At 41.5% G+C, this 21,117-nt stretch overlaps 1 protein-coding gene across 1 annotated transcript in view; it reads left to right on the top strand.

Annotated features, from left to right (window-relative positions):
• The first annotated feature begins 2,720 nt into the window (after positions 1-2,720).
• vps13d (vacuolar protein sorting 13 homolog D) overlaps positions 2,721-21,117 on the top strand; it is a 104,030-nt gene continuing 85,633 nt past the window's right edge. Inside the window, exons 1-13 of the mRNA XM_034235920.1 lie at positions 2,721-3,203; positions 7,385-7,508; positions 8,185-8,262; positions 9,498-9,688; positions 13,023-13,103; positions 14,042-14,158; positions 14,740-14,844; positions 15,167-15,339; positions 15,925-16,074; positions 16,159-16,327; positions 18,409-18,510; positions 19,036-19,225; positions 19,442-19,624. Coding sequence (XP_034091811.1) covers positions 7,412-7,508; positions 8,185-8,262; positions 9,498-9,688; positions 13,023-13,103; positions 14,042-14,158; positions 14,740-14,844; positions 15,167-15,339; positions 15,925-16,074; positions 16,159-16,327; positions 18,409-18,510; positions 19,036-19,225; positions 19,442-19,624 — 1,636 coding nt within the window. The 5' untranslated portion in view covers positions 2,721-3,203; positions 7,385-7,411. The remainder of the gene's footprint in view (positions 3,204-7,384; positions 7,509-8,184; positions 8,263-9,497; positions 9,689-13,022; positions 13,104-14,041; positions 14,159-14,739; positions 14,845-15,166; positions 15,340-15,924; positions 16,075-16,158; positions 16,328-18,408; positions 18,511-19,035; positions 19,226-19,441; positions 19,625-21,117) is intronic.

The following is a 21,117-nucleotide window of genomic DNA, read 5'->3' on the forward strand; positions in this document are numbered from 1 at the left end:
AGGAGCCTAGGAGCGTCACAACTGGACGCCACGGACACTGACCAAACGTCGTTATTGGACGCTTAGGGAGTGAGAGTGTGTTGCCCACCAGGGAAGCATGGAGAGACGCAAGGAAACCACGAGAAGCAGGGGTTGCGTTCCGATAATCCAAAAATAAGCTCCTAAATTCTAACCCTATCTCCTATTCCTTGACCTCTGAGTGAAACGTCACGGGGTTAAGGGATAGTGGATAGGAGAATTCAAAAGGACTTAGGAGAAGAGACTGCGGTACTTTAGAGAATCCGAATGCACTTTCACTATCCGACGTGTTTATGATGCGCCAGCGGACGTCATTGTGTGCGTCTGCTGGTGTGGGGAAACTATGGAAACTACAGTTTTCTATACAGTGGACTACAACATGGATGTATAATAAGAACGAGGGACTACTGTAAACTCATCTAGAGACTCTGCACCGTGCTCTGGTGCTGTTGCTTTATGCTTTATGAACGGGGACAACAGAGAAACATATTCTTCATGACCAAAGTTGGAATTGAAATAAAAAAGGAAAGTGATCCCAAATGATCCCAATACATATGATTGTACTATGAAAATATCTTAAAATCAATACAAATGTATTTATTATAAACGTTAGTCCTTAACATCTATCAGTGTGTATATCACCATTCAAACATCTTTTAAAAGTTGAACAAACCCCACACAGCTCAGTAAAGACTGTGAGATGTTGACTTTATTTGATCATTTCAGTAAAAACTAACGTTCATATTTCTCTTTTTGATTATAATACTGACGAACGTTCAACACAAAGCACTTTGGCAACTTACCACATACGTTTTAAAATGCTTAATAAGCACCGTAACTTTCATGATATAATTTCTCCGTCATCATCGGTTGTTTTCGTGAACGGCCGACTGTTGAGTGACGGCAAATGCTGCGACTGCAATGCATTGTGGGGCAGCATTTTCTCCTCTCCTTTCGTCAAGGGAGGTCCAGTGGTTCCTAAGCTAAAGGAGGTTATAAAAGAAGTTTGAAACCTCCTTTCCTTTCATTTAGAGAATTGGAACGGCACTTATCATGGCTGCCACTGACGGACTTCCGGGTCATTTCACTTGGTTAGGAAGGTTCCTAAGCTAAATGGACTATTGGAACGCAACCAGGGAAATTAGTTTTAAGAGCAATGGGACGTCCTTTCCTCCGGAGCGTCACGTGAAGCGACGTCCGTTTGTGATGACGCTGCACAGCTGATCGTCTGACAGCAGCTCTGTTCCCGTTATTTCCACACACACCCCCGCCTCTGTTAGTACACATTTACTGACACAAACATTTGTATCATCTGTTGTAGACCCAAATAAATAAAATAAAATAAGAACTAATTCTCAAAAAAGATAAACGCCTTTCTTAAAATGTATACAATAACAATAGTTTGATTAATATTGATTAAAGTGCACAATAGAAATAAAATAATTGAAAGAAGAAAAAGAGATAGGCCTATGTTATCTATCAAAACCCAGTTAGATTAACATTCATTGGATTGCACACTTTGTTTGTTTGTGTGGATATGTAGCACATTAACATTTTAATAGCACTTAATGACTGACTGAATGGAAATGACAGTAAATGAAAATGTAAAACGAAAAAAGCGATCATGAAAATGTTTCCAAAAAATGAATAAAATGATTTTTGACCACTTTGTTGTTCAGATATATCACATATTTGTAACTAAATGATACATGAATTGAAACAAAACACGGTATAAACTGAGGAGTGACTCTCGTGAGGTTCATGTATTTTCTTCACTCTGCTCTCATGTCAAGAAGCATCAGATCAGTGCATGCACTGCCTCGTCCAATCAGTGAGCGATACACAGTAAGGGGCTGGGCGAGTGTCTGAGGATTTCATCGGAGGATGGTCTGGTGGTTCCTCGATTATCGCTCCTCCATTATCGCTCCTCGCTCCTCGATCCTCGGTCCTCCGGCAAAAATAAGGCCATTGGGACGCTACTCAAGATGGCGCAGACAAATCGACTTCCGGTGAGACCGAGACCGAGGAGCGAGGAAATGAAAAATAAGAGAAGTGAGAAGGGCCCTATGTTGAGAAACACCCAGGGAACCGGTAGTGGTAAAATGCTAACTCACTTCCGGGTTTTAGGACTCGTCACTGCACCACTCTATGCAACAGCGTCCCCCTGTGGAGGAAACGACATCATGTAAGCCGAGTCTTGCCAGAAGTTCTCATGTGGCGTTTGCGTTCTTTTTGTCCTGTGTACCCGGAGTTGGGTCATACAGATGATTACTTCCTTGTGATGGTACTGATAACAATTGCTTCCACCTAATGATAAATGCATCAGGGAAATACGCTCTTAACTACCAGCAATTTCTTTTGGAGTTGTTGGTGATGTATCTCAACAGAACACTACTCAACGTAATATTTTGTCAATATAATTTTTTTTTTACATTGCATGTTTTCGGCTGCAGCTTGAATTTAGTTTTTACAGAGATACATCATTTTAAACCATAGAGGGCTATATCTAAATGTGTTTAATATATTTATATTTGAGTTTATATTTTAATGGCTTTGGCTTGGCTTTTTATTTTATTTTTGGAATACAGGATTGTAAACCTTATACTAGGCTTATATTAAAAATGTGCAGTTTAATACACATTTTCCGGGTTTTGTTTGAACGCCACACGAAAGGAGCAGTTTGTTTTCGTCACATGACAGGAAGTAAGTGTTGGACGTTCATCGGTACATGGGAAGTGTGTCTATATACGACACAACTCTGAAGTCTGGAAATACAACAAACACCACTTGTTTTCGAGGTTAAATGTGTTTCCAGAGAAAACGGGTCGGTGTTGTCTCTGAGTCAGATTAACGCAGCTGCTGGTTTCTGGCTGCTATTTGTCCACCGGGGCGAGCTAGTTTTAGCAAAGTGGCTAGCTAAGTAGATAACAACCTTGCCCTGTCCGTCAACAAGCAGCAGTTTAGCTCTGTATGCTCCTGACAGCTTTTAAACAAACCCGTTGTTATTTTCCCTGTAGCTTAATGTAGTGTCACTGCCTGCAGCCCATGGTGTGCAGTTCACGAAGTTTAACGACAGACTGGAGTCCTGTTCTCAGTGCTTTTGAAGAGCCATGAGCACCTACTGACAGCGGGGTTAGGCTGACATGGACTGAAGCTGGGCGGATGAACACCTGTCGTCTCTGGCGGTAAGAAGTCACTCTGTCTGGTTACTACGTTAACGCTAGTTAAAGTGACGTCCTGTTAAGATTTTGTACTACATTCAATTGAACATTTAAAGTAACTGTTAAACTGCAAACGTGTGATAAGGCATTCTTTGGTGACCATGCTGTTAACTGATATACCCTGTAACTGCTTTCCCTCTATGAAGTCACTGCAGGCACATGAGCTCTGTCATTGACAGTGTTGGGCAAGTTACTTCCAACATGTAATATATTACATATGATTTATTGCTCTCTTTTGAAAGTAATAAGTTACATTACAATATTACTGTCTCTGAAATGTAATGAGTTACACTACTTTAGTTACTTTTTTAGTTACTTTCACCAAAATAACCGCAAAAGAATGGCTAGGTGTTTTAAATGCTGAAATGTAGTTTAGTGCAGCTCATTCTACATCCAGTGAAGGGCGATGTGGTATAGCATAACAACTGTGTAGGCCCTTAAGGCTACTAACAATGTATACACTTATTTAAAGCAGACAAAGGATCAACGTCTGGTCAATTATGGTAGAGATACTGTAAATATTTATAAGGCCTATATTAAATACAATTAGAGCTAGAGCTCACTATAATGAAATCTATAACATTATGAAATGACAAGGTGTGCAATATATTTTTCTTTTTGTTACTTTCTTTTATTTAATTCAAGTTCCAAGCACAAGAAGTTTGAATGTATTGAGTGGACAAAGAAGAAGCTTTATCCAAAATACGAAAAGGATTAGGCCTCAAGGAATAGCTAACGGCTCAGCCATTTTCAGTCCAACACTATTAACATGTAAGCCAAACATTGCTTAAGATTGCTACTAAATGCAACGTAGGCCAAAAATAGGAGCCCTGCTATTTGCCAAACAACGCCTAGAACATAGGCTACCAAACAAAGTCTGGTCAAATCTAAATACAAAAAAAGGGCCTCGTAGGAAATACTTCACAAAGCAAATGAAGCTCCACTATATTTAACACACACATTGGAATATTGAAAAAAATAAAATAAACAGGAAACCTGTTACTGCCAGGGTAGAATACAGCCAATTAAGGCTCGTAAAATACATTTAAGTATGAAAGCCCTTAAAGCCTTGACCTATAGCCTACTTATTGTTCTATGGTGGGGGGCTGGCCTATTCCACTACCGCCTTGACTGAAATGACGGTTGAAGCGCATCAGGAGAAGGCGTTGAAAGCGTCCATCACCGAGACGGTTGCGTTTTGGGGTGAGCACAAGATTTCCAAGACTGAGTGAAAAGTCTTTCTACTGGTGCACTGGATGGCGTTGGGGCATTACAGCGGAGTGTGATTTTTTTAATTCTTGGAAACTGGTGCAGACTTTCCATCGTAGGGGCAGAATTGAAATAAGACATTACCTCTGTTTCCACAGACATGGGCGCATCAGCTGTGGTAACGGGCTGTAAGTCAAAGGCAAAACAAATCCTCCTCGCTGGAGGCAACAGCAGCAGGTTGAGGGACATCGGGCATGAGGGCTGCAGGCTCTTGTGTTGTTAGGGAACGACACTCTGACATGAGGAGTATCTTGATATGGTCTCTTCTGGCTTCTTCTTTTACCCAACGCAGCTTAAACTTGGGCAGTGAGACAGCGGCAAGCAGCGCTTCCTTGGAGTCAATTATTGCGGCAAATCGGGTTTTGATTGCTCCCACAATAACTTCAGGCAGCCCAGTGGTCATTGCTGATAGGCCAGTTTTCATTGCTAAGATTTTTCCCATGAGAACTTCTAGTGTTGGTTGAAGCGTTCCATAAAAACAAGTGTCCTCACCCTGTAAGATGTCCAGTGCAACTGTGAAAGGCTTCATAATGGAACAGTATTCCTTGAGAAACTGGTATTCCCTGTCGTTCATACATTTCATTTGAAATTGTGTGCAGATATTATTGATGTCAGTGAGGGGCATTTCTGTGATCCGAGAATAGGCGTCAAAGTATGAGTTCCACCTTGTTACTGTGGGGACAATCAACTTTCTACCACTGACCTCTTCCAGGAACTCTGATGCGACTGGCCTTCGTCCACAACGCTGAACATTTGGCTGTAGCACTACGATACACAGCCCTAGATTCTACGTTAGATGACAGCCATTTATCAACCTCATTGTTGGCAATTACATTAAGTGTATGGGCTGCGCATCTATGATGGGGAGGCAGTACACATAGCCCGTCCCGGGCATTATCATCTTTGGCGGCGGCAAGCACACTGTGAAGGTCTGCAAAGTCTGCCTCACCATCGCCATCCACCTCATCCTCCTCCTCCTCCTCATCGGACTCCACTTGCCGCTGCTGATGCTCCTTGAACGCCTTCACAAAGTTACTCCCGTTGTCCGTCACACATGCAGTCACTTTATCGTTGGTAAGTCCATATTGAGAGAAAATGTCCTCCAGCTCTGTTGCTATTGCGTCGTACGTGTGTCGACCCCTAAATCTTCTACAAGCGATCGCAGCCTTCTTTCGTTTCAAGGTATCTGCTTCGATCCAATGCACAGTCACCCCCAAGAAACTTTTGTTGTTAGCACTCCATATGTCTGCCGTTGTTGACACATAATCCTGGGCATCGATAGTTTTCCTCAGCTCCTTTTCCATGATAGCATATTCTTTATCCAACTCTTTGGCAAATGTCTTTCTTTCCGGCAACACTTGCTGAAAATTAAGAAGATAGAGATATTAAAGTCATGCTAGATAATAAACTAATGCTCCATTTATAACTGGGCTAAATAATATTTGGATACCGGTAACATTACTGTCATGATAGGTGCTTATGTATAGGCAATACATCTGTTTACCACCAGGCAGCAGTATCACATTTAAGCTAACCATGTACAAAGCGAGTGGAATAAGATACACACACACACACACACACACACACACACACAAAATATAACAACATTACAATTACGTCGCTGGTCGCTAACATGGTAGTACAGCCTCGGCATGGCCCGGTAACCACTGTATTAAAAAGTCTCTATTGCAACGTTAGCTTACCTTGTCATTGGTGGTGTTGACAGGGATTTTGCTGACAAGCTTTCTAAATGCCGGCGACTCCACAGTTGACAGAGATTGCATGTCTTCCACAACATACTCTGCCACCAGTCTCTTAACTTGTCGGGGTTCCAGAATCATAGAAGACCGAGAGAATGTTAACTTGTGTTGCTTCGGCGTGCCCGCACTCACGTCTTCTGTATGTTTTCTTTTCTCCGAGCCGGCAGATCTCTCGACTAACTTAGTGTTAGCGTGGCACCGGTCCAGGTGTTTCTTTAAGTTGCTAGTGCTATTTCTTGATGTAGACAATTCCTTTGCTGCCGACGAACATAGATTGCACTTGACTATTATGTTTTTATCTTTTTCTCTAATGAACTGATAATAATGTGAGAACACCCATCGCTCAAAAGTTCCTCCCGCCATCTTAACCCAATAGTAAACAATGCATCAGGTTTATTAATCTACCCGCACATTTTTTCTCCGGTGTCGGAATGTCTTGCGATATTTGTGAATTCTTAAAAAACAAAACACCATTTAATTTCGGGTTAAAATGTGTTGTAACTGCGTTACTGAGCATTGTAACGGGTAATATATTACCCAAATGTCATTAGTAATGCGTTACATTACTTCGTTACAGCAAAAAGTAATATATTACTGTAACTCCGTTACTTTTGTACCGCGTTACACCCAACACTGGTCATTGATGATACGACGTCAGAAAGCTTGAGTGTGGTGTACTTCCATTTCTTTCACTTTAATTAGCTAGTTAATATAATACAAAAATAAATTCCCGTTGGAGAGTACGTTGTCGCTTTAAATGTCTCTAAAAGGCGTCCCAGAAAATGGCGTGGCCTTGTTGAGCGTTCGGACCTCCCGTCCCTGCTGAGCCCTCAGAGGGTCAGCTTCACAGGAGGAGGGAACAGAGGCAAGCAGGAGGTTTATGGAGCACATGCCTTATGCCTTGTATGATGACATGTATCAAAGTTCAATCATTCTTGTAGTCACACTTGAGTAATTCTATATTTAAAAGTCTGGATTTTAGACATGACTTTGCTGCAGATGCTTGCTCACCCATATAGGAGAAGATTGCCTAATGGAGATACCGTTTTCACTCATGACATTATGAAGCCATCGTATTTCTATATATCAATAAGACATGTTTCCTATGTTTGTTAGACATTGAACTTCAGAGAAGCCTGCAGGATGTTGGAAGGCCTGGTGGCCTGGGTGCTGAACACATACCTGGGGAAATATGTCAGCAACCTGAACACAGACCAGCTCTCCATCGCCCTTCTCAAAGGTAATTACACATGCATTACTTCAGGTTCTAACAGATTATTTTACAAACCATGCTACATTGTTCTATACCAGGATGAACATGAGCATGTTACATTCTGGGCCGATTATCATTGGATAAGCACAAATGTAATCATACAACTCTGTGGACCAGCCTGTAACAAAGACCTCTATCACGAGAAACATAATCATTATTAAATACCTACTGATGATACTGTAAGTGTACGGACTGACCACCAGAGTCAAAACTCTAATTAGTATAATCACCAGTGGATACACAAATCTAATCCTCTGACCCCATCCTGGCGTACCACAGACAGACAGACAGTGTATTTTTCTCTGATGGTTGTCCTCTTAATATGTGACCCCGCCCACCCCAAGCTCAACAAGCAGCTGGTTACTGTGCTGAGTCCAGCTGCAAAAAAGTAAAACAACATCTAGCCATGATAGAATTGAAGCAACACGATGAAGTCATCTGCAAATCAGATGACATTGGTCGATAGCAGTAGCCCATGTTCATCCTTTGTGTCATCTCAATTTAATGATGGCAACTGAGTCTATGCCCTTGTAAGGAACTGTGTTACATTTGTTAAAGTGTGATCCTTTATATTGGAAAATCCCTTGGTCACTGTGTAAATCCCAGTTGGTATTTGAGTGTGTGTGACGGTGTTGCTCCTCAGGGGCCGTGGAGCTGGAGAACCTCCCTCTGAGGAAAGATGCCCTCCGAGAGTTTGACCTTCCATTTGAAGTAAAAGCAGGTGAGCCACACAACGTTTAAACACAACTATCAAAACAATATCCAAAGTGGAATAGGGGAGTGCTCTGAAAGACAAAAGCTTATCCACACATCAACTGTGCATGTGCTTCGATAAATGTGTTTATGTAAGGTAATGATTCTCAGTGCTGAACAACAACTTTACTCAACTGAAAATAACATGGCATGGCATCAGTTTTCAATATGGCTGGTAAATAGCCATCACCCAAAGATCAGTATTTAGTTTAGACCCACTTTTCAGTCAGCCGCAGACATCGCTGGTTTAGCTGGGTCATGTTGATGAAGTTTAACGGCAGCAAGCTTAACGTTCAGGACACATTTACTGGGTCTCATATTGCGCCAGAAATAATAGTGGCCAACATTTGGTGAATAAATGTTTACTTTTAATGGACAAAATCTCAACAATATGTGTACATCAAATGATATTGTCAGATGAATCCTACGGATGGCTAATGTATGAAAAGACGAGTCAACCTGCCTGTACTGAAGAGATGAAGACTTCTTGTATGTGCACTGCAAGTATCTCATAGAGCCTGTCAGTGCCTTCTGTCCATCATAGTAAGCTGAGTCAGGATTCTGATGTCTGCTAACGTGTGCTCTGATGTAATGACGGTGAATGCCTGCTTCTCTTCTCAAATGAGAGGAGTTCAAGGGTATTTTGGGTGGCGCGTCGCAAAGGAAGTCAGGGAGTTAAGGAGCTGAGGTTCAACTTGTAAAACTCACACTCATGCCAGGACGTGTACGTACAGAATAACACATAATGTATGATGCTCAAAATCAAAGACATTCTCTAGTGAGGCGTAAGGGTTCAATGCCTTTTAGAAAAAAAAGAAGAAACCTAAACACTTCCAGCTTCTAGTGAAGGCTGTCTGTTCAACATTGAACGACTGGAGCCTGAGGGCAGCCCAGGCTCAGTGCTCCTCATCAACAGAACACTGATCGTTCAGGTCCTCTGGGGCACTCATATGCTTTTAGACATAAACAAAGTATATAATATAACACAACATCTTTTTGGCACTTCTTCAACTTCAACTAATGACAAAGAGCATAGTTTAACATACTCCACTTGAGCTGTTTAAATGTCAGTCTAACTCTAACAGCACGTGGTTAGAGATGATCCAAAACGTCTGCAGCAGCTTCACAAACACTCATACACCTATACTCGTATGCAGGATGTTTCCTCCAGTGGGATCCATGCATCATGTTGTCTTTCCCCAGGCTTCATTGGAAAGATTACTCTGCAGATCCCTTTCTACCGGCCTCACAGTGACCCATGGGTGATCTCCATGTCCCAGCTCAACCTCATCATTGGCCCCATTCAGCTGCAGGAATACGACGGAGAGAAGGAGAGAGAGGAGGAGAGGGAGCGCAAAACACGCCTCCTCAAAGCCCTGGAGGACAAATTCAAAGTAGGTGGATCTACGTTATACATCATTAAAGGTGCTCTTGTTTTTCTCCCCTAAGTGAAGGTATACAAAAAAAACTTCTAAGGTGTGACCCTACAATAGATTCACTTGTGCAACGTATAACTTTTTTGCGCTGTATGTACGTGTCACTTTACACCAACACATTTTTACCAAAATACCTTTAAAGATGGCGGCAGCGTGAAAAGCTGGGTAGCTCTTCAACCCCACAAGAAGGAAAAGAAGAAGGATATGGTGTTTTAAATATCTCTGTTTGCGCTCACAACTAAACTTTAACAGGGGATGAATTTGCGATCGGGTGTAACGGCGGAAAAAACAACTTTACCAAGCAAGAAACGGACAAACAAACAATTTGCGTCACCCGTCCCCTCCTTATCACCTTTTCCCTGGTTCACAATGTATTAAAATGTAGTATTGGTGAGCGATTAAGATCTGACCATGCCATCGTAACACTGCAAGTTATTACAGCAGAATATCCCAAAGGGCGGGGTGTTGGAAGTTCAACCTATCACTTTGAAATGATACAGATTTTATTGAAAAAACTAAAGAACTAATCAAAGATTTTTTTCAAATGAATAATAATTCATGGGACCCTCACAACGTCTGGGAAGCCTTTAAGTGTGTTTTTAGAGGACACGCTGTTAAGATGGGGTCATGGAAACTAAAACAATATTTGATAAAGGAGGAGAGACTCATAGGAGGTGAATGAATTGACTAAAACGTTGGATGAAAAGCAATTGTTACGTATAGAAACAACTTATTTGATCAAAAATAAACAACTAGAACTGGAACATGTATACTCTGAGCGTGTAAATGGTATCATTTATAGATCCCGTGCCACATGGATGGGAAAAGTGTAAGGCTCACTTTTTAAGAATCAACCAAAGAAATTCTGCCAAAAAACCATGAGCTTGTATACGCCAAATGGTACTTTACTCACATCTCCACAGGAAATATTAGCTGGAGAGGTGGATTATTTTAAAGCTTATATGCTCTGGCTCCAGAGTCTCCTGTAGGATCCAATATTGAGTTATTTGTTCAAAAGAATGATGATCAGATACTGTCAGTAGATCAGAAACTAAGTTGTGAGGCAAACATTTTAGAAGAAGAGTTACTGGATGCTATGAATTCCTTGGCTCCTGGTAAATCACCAGGGATTGACGGTATACCTGTTGAGGTTTATAAAACCTTCTACACAGGAATGAGAGAACCTCTATTGGCATCCTTTAACTACTCCTTTACACAAGGAATATGATCAGATACACGGAAAGAGGGCATCATCACATTGTTGCTGAAGCAAGACCCAGAGGGGCATTACAAGAGTCCTGTTTATATGAAGCTTTGGAGACCAATGACACTACTTTGCTGCGATAAGCGCTGTATTATGACAATAGGAACATTTAAGAGGCACATATTTCAAGCTTTAAAAGCTTTGAACAACGAATGTTTACGTTTAAGCCTGACAAGATGAAAAGGCAATACATATATAATACACTTGAAAATGGTGGACTAAACTTAAAAAATGTTGCAGCAATGAATTCATCCTTCAAAGCATCTTGGATTCATAAGATTTACCATGATAGTCTTTGGAGAACAAGTCAGAACTTATTTTTCGGGGCATTTATATTTTGACTGTAAACTGTTTCCCTTTTCCAATTGAAAACCTCACCACTGTGAATGGTTATTCAAAGGAATACTAGTAGAAAGCTCACCATTTGTTAGAGATGCATTGAAGGCTTGGTTGAGTTTCCAGTATTACCCCAGACACACCAGAAGAAATCCAAAATCAATTCATATGGTTGAACTCAGAAGTTTGAATAGATGGGAAACCACTATTATGGGAAAGTCTCCTGAGAAAAGGAATTATTTGTATGAATGATTAACTAGATAGCTCAGGTAATTTAATTTCATATCAGTGTTTTCGCTGGATGGTCAGATATGTGATTTCCTTCACTTTAACCAGCTGCTTTCAGCTACTCCAACTAACTGGAAACGTACATTAAAAAAAGATGGAAACCGACAACAGGTCTGTACACCTCATACAAGAAGTCAGAAATGGCTATCAAAAATGAAAATAAATAAAATAATGTATAATCACTGTTTACAGAGCACTGCTTTTCCTCACGCGGTCTGTTCTTTCTGGGAAGAAGAATGTAACATTCTGACAACCATCTTTTAGAACCATATACAAAACAACAATTGATTCCTATTCAAGAATCTTCCAACTGAAGATCTTTTACAAGATTACCGCTACAAGAAAACAACTCAACACTTTTAATATCGAACCGTCACCACTTTGTAGATTCTGTGAGGAGGAAGAGGAAGACCAGATGCATTTATTTGTTTATTGTCCATACGTTGCAAGACTGTGGACTGAGATTCAAAATTGGCTTAAGACACTTTATATTGATTTTGCATTTACTCCCTTTGGTGTTTTGTTTGAGCTTTTGGATGAGGACAATACACAGTTGATGAATACTAAATACTTATTTTTAAAACTCAATCAAGGAAACATCTGAATTTAAGGTGTGTGAAAAGTAGATTAAAAACACAATTTATTTTGGAAAGGATGATTGCCACAAAGAATCAAAGGGTGGCTCAACACACCATGACATGGGAAACAACCAGCTCTAGTGAAGAGTGGGATACAAAGGAACAATAAATATAAGTATGCTTGCCATGTTGTGGTATGTGCGTTTGATGATATTGGACTGTCAACCTCTTTTTCTTTTAATGAAATGTGGAAATGACCTACTGACTGTATTTAGTTTTTTTGTCTGAGATAGGAATGTCTCCTATTTTTGTTATCGTTATATCCATGTTTTGTGTCTCTAGCCTGTACAATAAAAAAACAAAACATAACCAAAGTAGTGGACCTAAATTATTATTTCTAAAGTTTAAAAAATCTGAGACAAAGAAAGCACTGGTATCAGATTCCTCTCACTTCTGAAGTGTTAAACAGAGTGCCTTATCTACAGTGAATGGGACGAGGACATGTAATAATGTAGTGTGTTTGCTGCCTCCTTGTATTGTGTCATGCATCTGCTCAGAAACAGGTTTTATTATCTTAACACACACATACAAGGGATTAGTCTTGGTGTTTTTGGTGCATACATTCATCAAAATAAAACGATTTTAAGAAAACTATAATAACATTAAAATATAGCAACATTTACACTGAATATGGATGAAATATAGGTATAACCGTACAAATAATATATAATAAAATAAAATATGTGCAGAATTCTGAGGGTTGTGCAGGAATGACAATCCTGATGTCTACTCACCTCTTTACATGTTGACTTGTAACCCCCTGCAGAGTGAGTGTGAGCAGAGAGGAGAGTCGTACTGGTACTCTGCCACCGCCTCAGCGGTCACCAGGATTGTGGAAAACATTGAGGTAAGCCATTCAACATTACTGTGTGTATCAGAAACAATACGTATCATCTCTGCATGAGCTCAAACCACACCCCAGTCCAGTGCATGACGGTGGTACACTGAATAGTTGTTTGTCAATGGAGTGTTCCAAATGATACACTAAAGAAACTTTGGAATATATGGGGGAGGGGGGGGGGGTCAAAATATGTGGATTTTAGCCCCTATCAGAGGTGGGAGAAGTACTCAGATCTTGTACTTGTAAAAGTAGAAGTACCAGAGTGTAGGAATACTCTGTTACAAGTAAAAGTCCTGCATTCAAATGATTACTCAAGTAAAAGTATTGGCATGTAAATATACCTAAAGTACCAAAAGTAAAAGTACCCCCTATGACGATTGGCCCATCATATGTTGTCATTATAATCTTTGATGTATTAATGTGTTTATCAAGCTTGTAAAGGTGGAACATATTATAATTATTGTATTTACTGCAGGGTAGCTTGTGAATTTACTGTATTTAAGTGTTATTATATTGTTTATCATTAATCTATATCTGAAAATGTACGTAAGGTAAAATATTTACCTCTGAATTGTAGTAGGGTAGAAGTACAACGTAACCTAAAATACTCAAGTAAAGTACAAGTACCTCAAAATTGTACTTAAGTTCAGTACTTGAGTAAATGTACCCCATCACTAACATGGGGAGGGAGGACACTTTTAGGATTGTTACAGTAAGTGCACCCCGGTTCAGGGCTCATTAGGGCAACTTCCAATTGTTTTAAGACTTGTCCTTTAAGCTTGGTGTACCTAAAATACTTACTGCAACTAAAAGAAGTAAGAAGAATACCTGAATACATCATACAATACTTCCACATGTCCATGCTGCCTTCCTGACCTGCAGTGGGTCAAAGTAATCAGGTAGTTGTTACACACTGACCTTTCATTTCTCACTTCTCTTCGTAGCTGAACATCCAAGATGTGCATCTCAGATTTGAGGATGACTTCTCCAACCCAGAGAAACCCTTTGCCTTTGGGGTTTGCATCAACAACGTTTCTGCCCAGAACCCCTCCAAAGAGACGGTGAGTGTTTCCCGGGAGGCCCTCTCTTACGCATACCAAGCTGCTAATTGTGCACAATGTCAGGTAAAGAGAGTTATAAAATCCAGGAGTACATTTTTACTGAAAAATGATCCACAACATTTAAATCTAACCAAATATTGTGCTTCATATTTGTTTGGGTTCTTTCTTTCAGAAACAACATATTTTCCTTCCACATGTTGCCGCATCCACCATTTAAAGATTCAAGTTAGCCCCGCACACACCTAGGAGTCATTAATAAATACAACACGATAAGCCCTGCTCTGTCATTTAGACAATGCACTATATGCCCAGAATGTATTTTATTCTACAACCAGATGTCAGACTGCATTATCATCAGGCTTTTATTGGATGAGATCAAATAAATAAAGGTGCTAGAATTAGTCATAATTTATGTGTAACCAACATCTTAAAAAGGTCAAATATTGCATTCACTAAAGAAGTTTTTCTTGTAGTGATAACTTGGTATCTTCTATTGATGAATTACATGTGTCGTACATATTTTTGTAGTTGATCCTGGTCTACCACATGTGAGCTTTACTGGGGGTTTATTTTCTTTCCAGGTCCAGAAGCAGCTCCGGCAGAAGCAGCTGGAGATACAAGACTTCAGCGTGTACTGGGACACAGAGAGTGAAATGCTGGGGAAGCTGCCCGCAAACCAGATCCAGGTCAGACCCTGGGAACACAGTATCACAGTTCTTTATACAAGGTTCATCCTTACTCATACCTGACCAATCTGAAGTGCACACCGCATAAACACACACAACTCACACACAGCAATAAATGATAGTAATTTACTTTCTTCTTACATTTTGAATCACATAGTCAAATCTGCTTGTTGGAACCCTTGCGCTGTCAGACATCAGAATCAGAATACCTTTATCCGTCCCACAGATTTACAACATGTGTCACCTGCCTGTCACACCACCTCTGTAGGGAGCGGGTTAAGGAGGTGAAGTTTCAGATGTCTGATTGTTTGTGACGGTTTAGGATGCGATGACCCGGTGTATGCAGAGCCGCACGCATCAGTACATCTTTGAACCTGTGTGTGCCTCCGTGCTGCTCAGAAGAAACACTTCCAAGGAGCCTCTGAGGGCCCGACACACGCCACGCATCGAGGGCCTAGTTCAGCTGGAGCCCATGTCCTTGCGCCTGTCACAGGTCTGTGTGAACACCTGACACACTCTCTTATCAACAACATAAGATTACTTTATAGGTATCATTACAGGGCTCTGTTAAATAAGCCATTCGTGTGTGTGTGTGTGTGGTGTGTGTGTGTGTGTGTGTGTGTGTGTGTGTGTGGTGTGTGTGTGTGTGTGTGTGTGTGTGTGTGGTGTGTGTGTGTGTGTGTGTGTGTGGTGTGTGTGGTGTGTGTGTGGTGTGTGTGTGTGTGTTTGTGTGTGTGGTGTGTGTGTTGTGTGTGTGTGTGTGTGTGTGTTGTGTGTGTGTGTTTGTGTGTTTGTGTGTTGTGGTGTGTTTTGTGTGGTGTGTGTGTGTGTGTGGTGTGTGTGTTGTGTTGTGTGTTGTGTGTGTGTGTGTGTGTGTGTGGTGTGTGTGTGTTTGTTGTGTGTGTGTGTGTGTGTGAGTGTGTGGTGTTGTGTGTGTGTTGTGTGTGTGTGTGAATGTGTGTGTGTGTGTGTGCTGTGTGTGTGTTGTGTGTGTGTGTGTGTGTGTGTGTGGTGTGTGTGTGTGTGTGTGGTGTGTGTGTGTTGTGTGTGTGTGTGTGTGTGTGTGTGTGTGTACCGGTCCCAATACCAGCAGATCATTGTCATTCTCTTAAGGAGACTGGAACCGTCGGGAGACAGAGATGCTTACCAAAGTGGAGACCAAGGTGCCCATTTCGGAGAAAGTACGTTCCCAACAATGTTTCTAAATAGGAGCAAACAGTTCAGCAAACAGTTCACTTTGTTCACTTTACATTTGAAACTGTGTGTATGCGGCGTGCACCCCCGTTCGATCCTTTGACCTGGTTTCTCCTGCAGTTGCCGGCAGTGGTGGATGTTTGCCATCCAGGCCAACCTGAGTGAGATACGGGAGCAGCGGCGCAGGGGCAGCTGGGACTTCGCTCTGCGGCGGGCCCGAGACGCTCAGACCTACACAAGCCTGTACTTCAGGAGGCTCAAAGAAGTCCCACTGAGTCCTCCAGAGGAGGTACAACACCTACACATGAACCTGCTGTATCAAAAAACGATGATGTTAATTTATTGCTCATGAATTACGCTTTGATGGCAAATCATCGAACTAATGATGCTGGTGTAAATGCTGAGTGTTTAAAGTGATCAACTCATGTGTAAAATCAATGCTTTGCAATAATGAATTGATATGTAAGAGTACATCATTTTAACTACTCAGTTTTCATGCTCAATCACGCTTCATTCCACATGGTAAAGGCTAGTAATCAAAGAATAGAAGAAGTTAAAAGCTGTGTACTTTGCTTAAAGGTGGGGCATGTCATTTATTTCAGATACACTTTTTGTTATATTCCATGGAATGCTCTTAACATCCCGATAGCAATGGATATATTAAGTGCTTTGACAACAAATCCATAAAAAAAATTTCACCTGTGGAAGACGTGGCGCTGTAAAAAGCACGACCAATCATCTGAGCCGGCCCGGCTAACTGGATGGCCTACCTGCCTGTCAGCCTTCCATCTGGGCACAAACTTATCTCGTGCCCTCATTGGTCATGTGTGCGTTCGTGTGTGTTGGAGGAGGGGCTCTGTGAGGAAGGGGCAGATTTTTTCCGGCGGTGTATTTTCAAATTCTAGCGCAGTCGAGCTGGTCAACTGAAATATCATAAAAAACTATAAAAGTAAAATAAACTATAGTATGTTGTCCGGTGCCTTGCTCAAGGGCACCACGGCTGGGCAGGATGTGAACTGGGACCTCTCCAAGTAGCAGTCCACACTCCATACTTTAAGTCTGTTCCGGGACTTGAACCGGCAACCCTGCAGCTCACGGTCCAAGCCCCTACTGACTGAGACACTGCCGGACTACTGAGCCACTGCTAGAAGATAGCATTGTTTTTAAAGATACAGCACAGACTTAAAAAAGTGTGAAAAGTGAATAATAATTCATATTTAGTTTCAAATCCTTTGCTTGCATAACTGCATCAAGCCTGCGACCCTTTGACATCACCAAACCTTTGCTTTCTTCTTTGTGATGCTCTTCCAGGCTTTCACCGAGTCTCTTTCAGTTGCTGTTTGCTTCGGGGGTTTCTCCCTTCAGTCTCTCGTTAGCAGGTCACATGCACGCTCAACAGGGTTTCAGTCTGGAGATTGACTTGGCCAGACCTTCCACTGCTTTCCCTGATAAACTCCTGGGTGGTTTTGGCAGTGTGTTTTGGTCGTTGTCTGGCTGCACGATGAAGGATCCCCCGATCAGTTTGGTTGCATCTCTCTTTAAATGTGCAGACAAAATGTCTCCGTAGACTTCTGAGTTCATTTAGCTGCTACCATCATGTGTTGCATCATCAATGAAGATCAATGAGCCCGTCCAGAAGAAGCCATGCAAGCCCAAGCCATGACATCACCTCCACCATGTTTCACAGATGAGCTTGTGTGTTGGAATCATGAGCAGATCCGTCCGAGCCGTTGGGTCGCCGGTTCAAGTCCCCGAACAGACCTAAATATGGAGTGTGGCCTGGTACTTGGAGAGGTCCCAGTTCACCTCCTGGGCCCTGCCGTGGTGCCCTTGAGCAAGGCACCGGAAGCATTTTCTCCCATAGGCAGCTCTCTGGTCTTCATGTTGGTTACACCGTTTGAACTATAAAGGCAGTCTGCTCAGGCAAAAGCTCAAACTGAGAGCAGACATGCAGTGCTATTTATTGTTTGAATAATCAAAGTAACAGGACACTCCTCAGTCACATGGTCCTATACTTTTGCTCACTTAGAAAATGGGTGGGTTTAAACAAAAGGTGCTATCTTCTCACTTGTTTAACAGATCTAGATGTAAATACTTGGAATTAAAAGCTGAAATACTGACCATTTGTCTCATATTCATCTTTTGATGTCAAACCCAATTGTTTTATTGTTTTCAGTGTATAGCACAAATAAAGGAATTAGCCTGGCTGTTCTAATAGTTTTGGAGGGGAGTCTATAAATAGGCACACATTCAAATATGTTTTAGTTTTTTTTCACATCCTGTGATGCACAACCAATCAAGTATTTTAAAATGATTATGTCATTTGGAACAAATGATTTGTTCATATGCACTGTTTGTGTTCATCTGAAGAGCGAGCTGCAGCGAGTGGAAGAGGAGCAGACACTAGAGGAGCTGCAGAGTCTCCGAGAAATAGTTCATGACTGGTTTCGAAAGCAGGAAGAAATCGCAGAGGTAGGTTTAGATCATTCTTATACTTATTTATTACTGTATAACAAACACAACAAATTCAAACCCTTTTAAGGGGCTTTTTTTCTAGTAAGACAAATCCCCTTCTGGCTAGTTTATACTGAACTCCCAGAGGACAAGCTCGTGCTCAGAGGGAGGCAGGGTCGGCTCTCTCTGTGTGCTGCTATATTACACACACCTTAACATTGTTGTGAGAAGATTCTGAATCGATAGTTTTTTTATAAATAAATACACAATGTTAGGTTGTAAACAAATGGTTGACTTCCTATAACAGGCACACAGTATAGAATAGTATTTTCTCTGATTCTTTTATGAAGATACAATTACATTTTTGAATAAGGAACATATATCCTAAACTGTATTATTTATAGTTTTTACAAAGAAAATCCAAATCGTGGAAGCCAAGTGAGCAATGAGTCTCTGGACACACACAGCAATCAACCAACAGTCTCTCTCTGATGCCCTAAATATGGTGATGTTCTAGTTTCAGCCTGCTGTATTCTCTTCCAGAATGTGCGCGAGCCCAGCAGTGACCCCACGCTCTGTGAACCCCCCACATCCATCCCCAAGAGTGGGAGCTCAGGAATGATCCAGTACCTGCAGTCATGGTTCCCGGGCTGGGGAGGCTGGTATGGAGAGTACCAGGACCCAGAGAGGCCTGAGGACCTCCAGCCCAGTCCGTCCTCCTGGGACATTCTGGGTGAGACTCCCCCTGTCTGACCAGCTGACTGACAGCATGTAGCGCCTTCTTCAGTCTGTCCATAAGATCTGGAGGAAGTTCAACCACAGGGTTGATTTGACTAGCTTTGTATCTCCAGTTCCATTAGGTTTAGACTTGTGTATGAAGAGTCAGTGTTTGTGTTTTCTATCTTTAGTGGTTCTGTCCGCTGACCCTGATCATATAATAATTCTCCAGCAGAGACAGAAGACCTGTTCAACCCGTTGGAGGACTCTCACACTCTGAACACGTTCACAAGGAGAGATCACCTGTTTGCACGGCTGGAGTTCTTACTGGAGAAAGGCGGAGTCACGCTCTTCCACCAGGACAGGAGGGGGGGCTCTCTGACCGAAAGTGGGGTCATCCAGTTGGAATTTTCAGGTACAGCGGCAGAGTTTAGACACATTTCACTTAAGAGACAATAAAGCTAAAGATTTCTACGGATCAACAATGAAAATCTAGACTTGTATATACTGTGGCAAGAACAATTATGGGAACCCTTTTGAATAACCTGCTTTTATGTATAAATGTGTCCCAAAACATGGTCAGCGGCCTCATTTATAAACGGTGCGTACGCTCAAAAGATGGCGTACGCCAGTTTCTAAGCAATCTTTGCGATTTATAAAATACCAACTTGACGGGAAAACGTGCGGTCCTCCACGCAAACTCTAACCCATGCGTACGCACTAAGCACAACAACGGGAGAGACGAGAAACTGCGACACCGTTGGCAGAAGGAAGAATGGAGAGAAATGTGTGGAAATAATACCATAAACAAAATGTTACCTCTCATTTATCATATATGAAGAATTCATTTTCAAACATTGATTAAAGCCAATCTTAAAATGATGAAACAAACGCCTGTTTGAGACTCCTCAGTGCACACAAAAACATAACTTGGAGAAATAAATAAATACGGATATGTTATTTAAAACCACCTCGAATATGTTGTGTTAATGTTATGAAATGTTTTCTCATAAATGATGCGGGAAGCAGGAGGACAGCATTACGTCTAAACTGAGGCCGTTTTGCATTTCTATAGGTTGTAGATATGAGCATGGTTTTATATACTATCACGTTTAATCATGTTTTATGCCGTTTGCTAAGACTTGATAAGTCGCTCGTAAAACACAGGAGGTATGGAAGCTAAGAACACCATATATTTGGCAGCTGATATAACACAACACATTAGTTTTATTTCATTTAAGTGGTGGATAGAGTTGGATAGAGTTGGTTGAGACACACAGGCTGCAGTAGAGACGCTGCGCACAGCTGATCGACAGCCGGAACACAAACCACCAAATAAAAAAATAAACATGAATTGACTCCACTTACAGTCTCTCATCAAGGGGGGGTCTCCTGTCCCCGGCACAAACACACTGCCTGAGGAAGGCTATGTGTATTGTTTTTGTCATTAACTTTTTTCGGACCACTTATTTATTTATTTTGGTGACGATCCGACCTCCATGCTGCTACTCTGGTTCAAACGGCATCCACCAAACAATGTGATTTGTCTCCACCTCCCCAAAAGAACCAGAATCTGACACGGTGTGAGATGTCTTTTTTAGCTGTTCTGTCGTCATTTCCTGCGATCTTCTTCATGCAGTCAGTCAGAATGAATATTAATACGGGGCGTTTCTTTGACTATTTATAGGCAATATGGGCGTTACGTGAAGCCCGCAAAAGCTGCACCGCATTTCGAGTTGATTGTGAAGGGAAACCGGCGTAGGACGTGCCGTACGCAGTGTTTTATAAATCGGAATATTTGTGTGCGTATTTACTTGCTTGTCCTACGTACGCCACCTTCCCACGTGAATCCTACGCAAAGCTTTATAAATGAGGCCTCTGGTATTCACTTCAATTACAATAATCAAC

Source organism: Gymnodraco acuticeps, unplaced genomic scaffold (genome assembly GCF_902827175.1).
Source record: "Gymnodraco acuticeps unplaced genomic scaffold, fGymAcu1.1, whole genome shotgun sequence".
NCBI lineage: Eukaryota > Metazoa > Chordata > Actinopteri > Perciformes > Bathydraconidae > Gymnodraco > Gymnodraco acuticeps.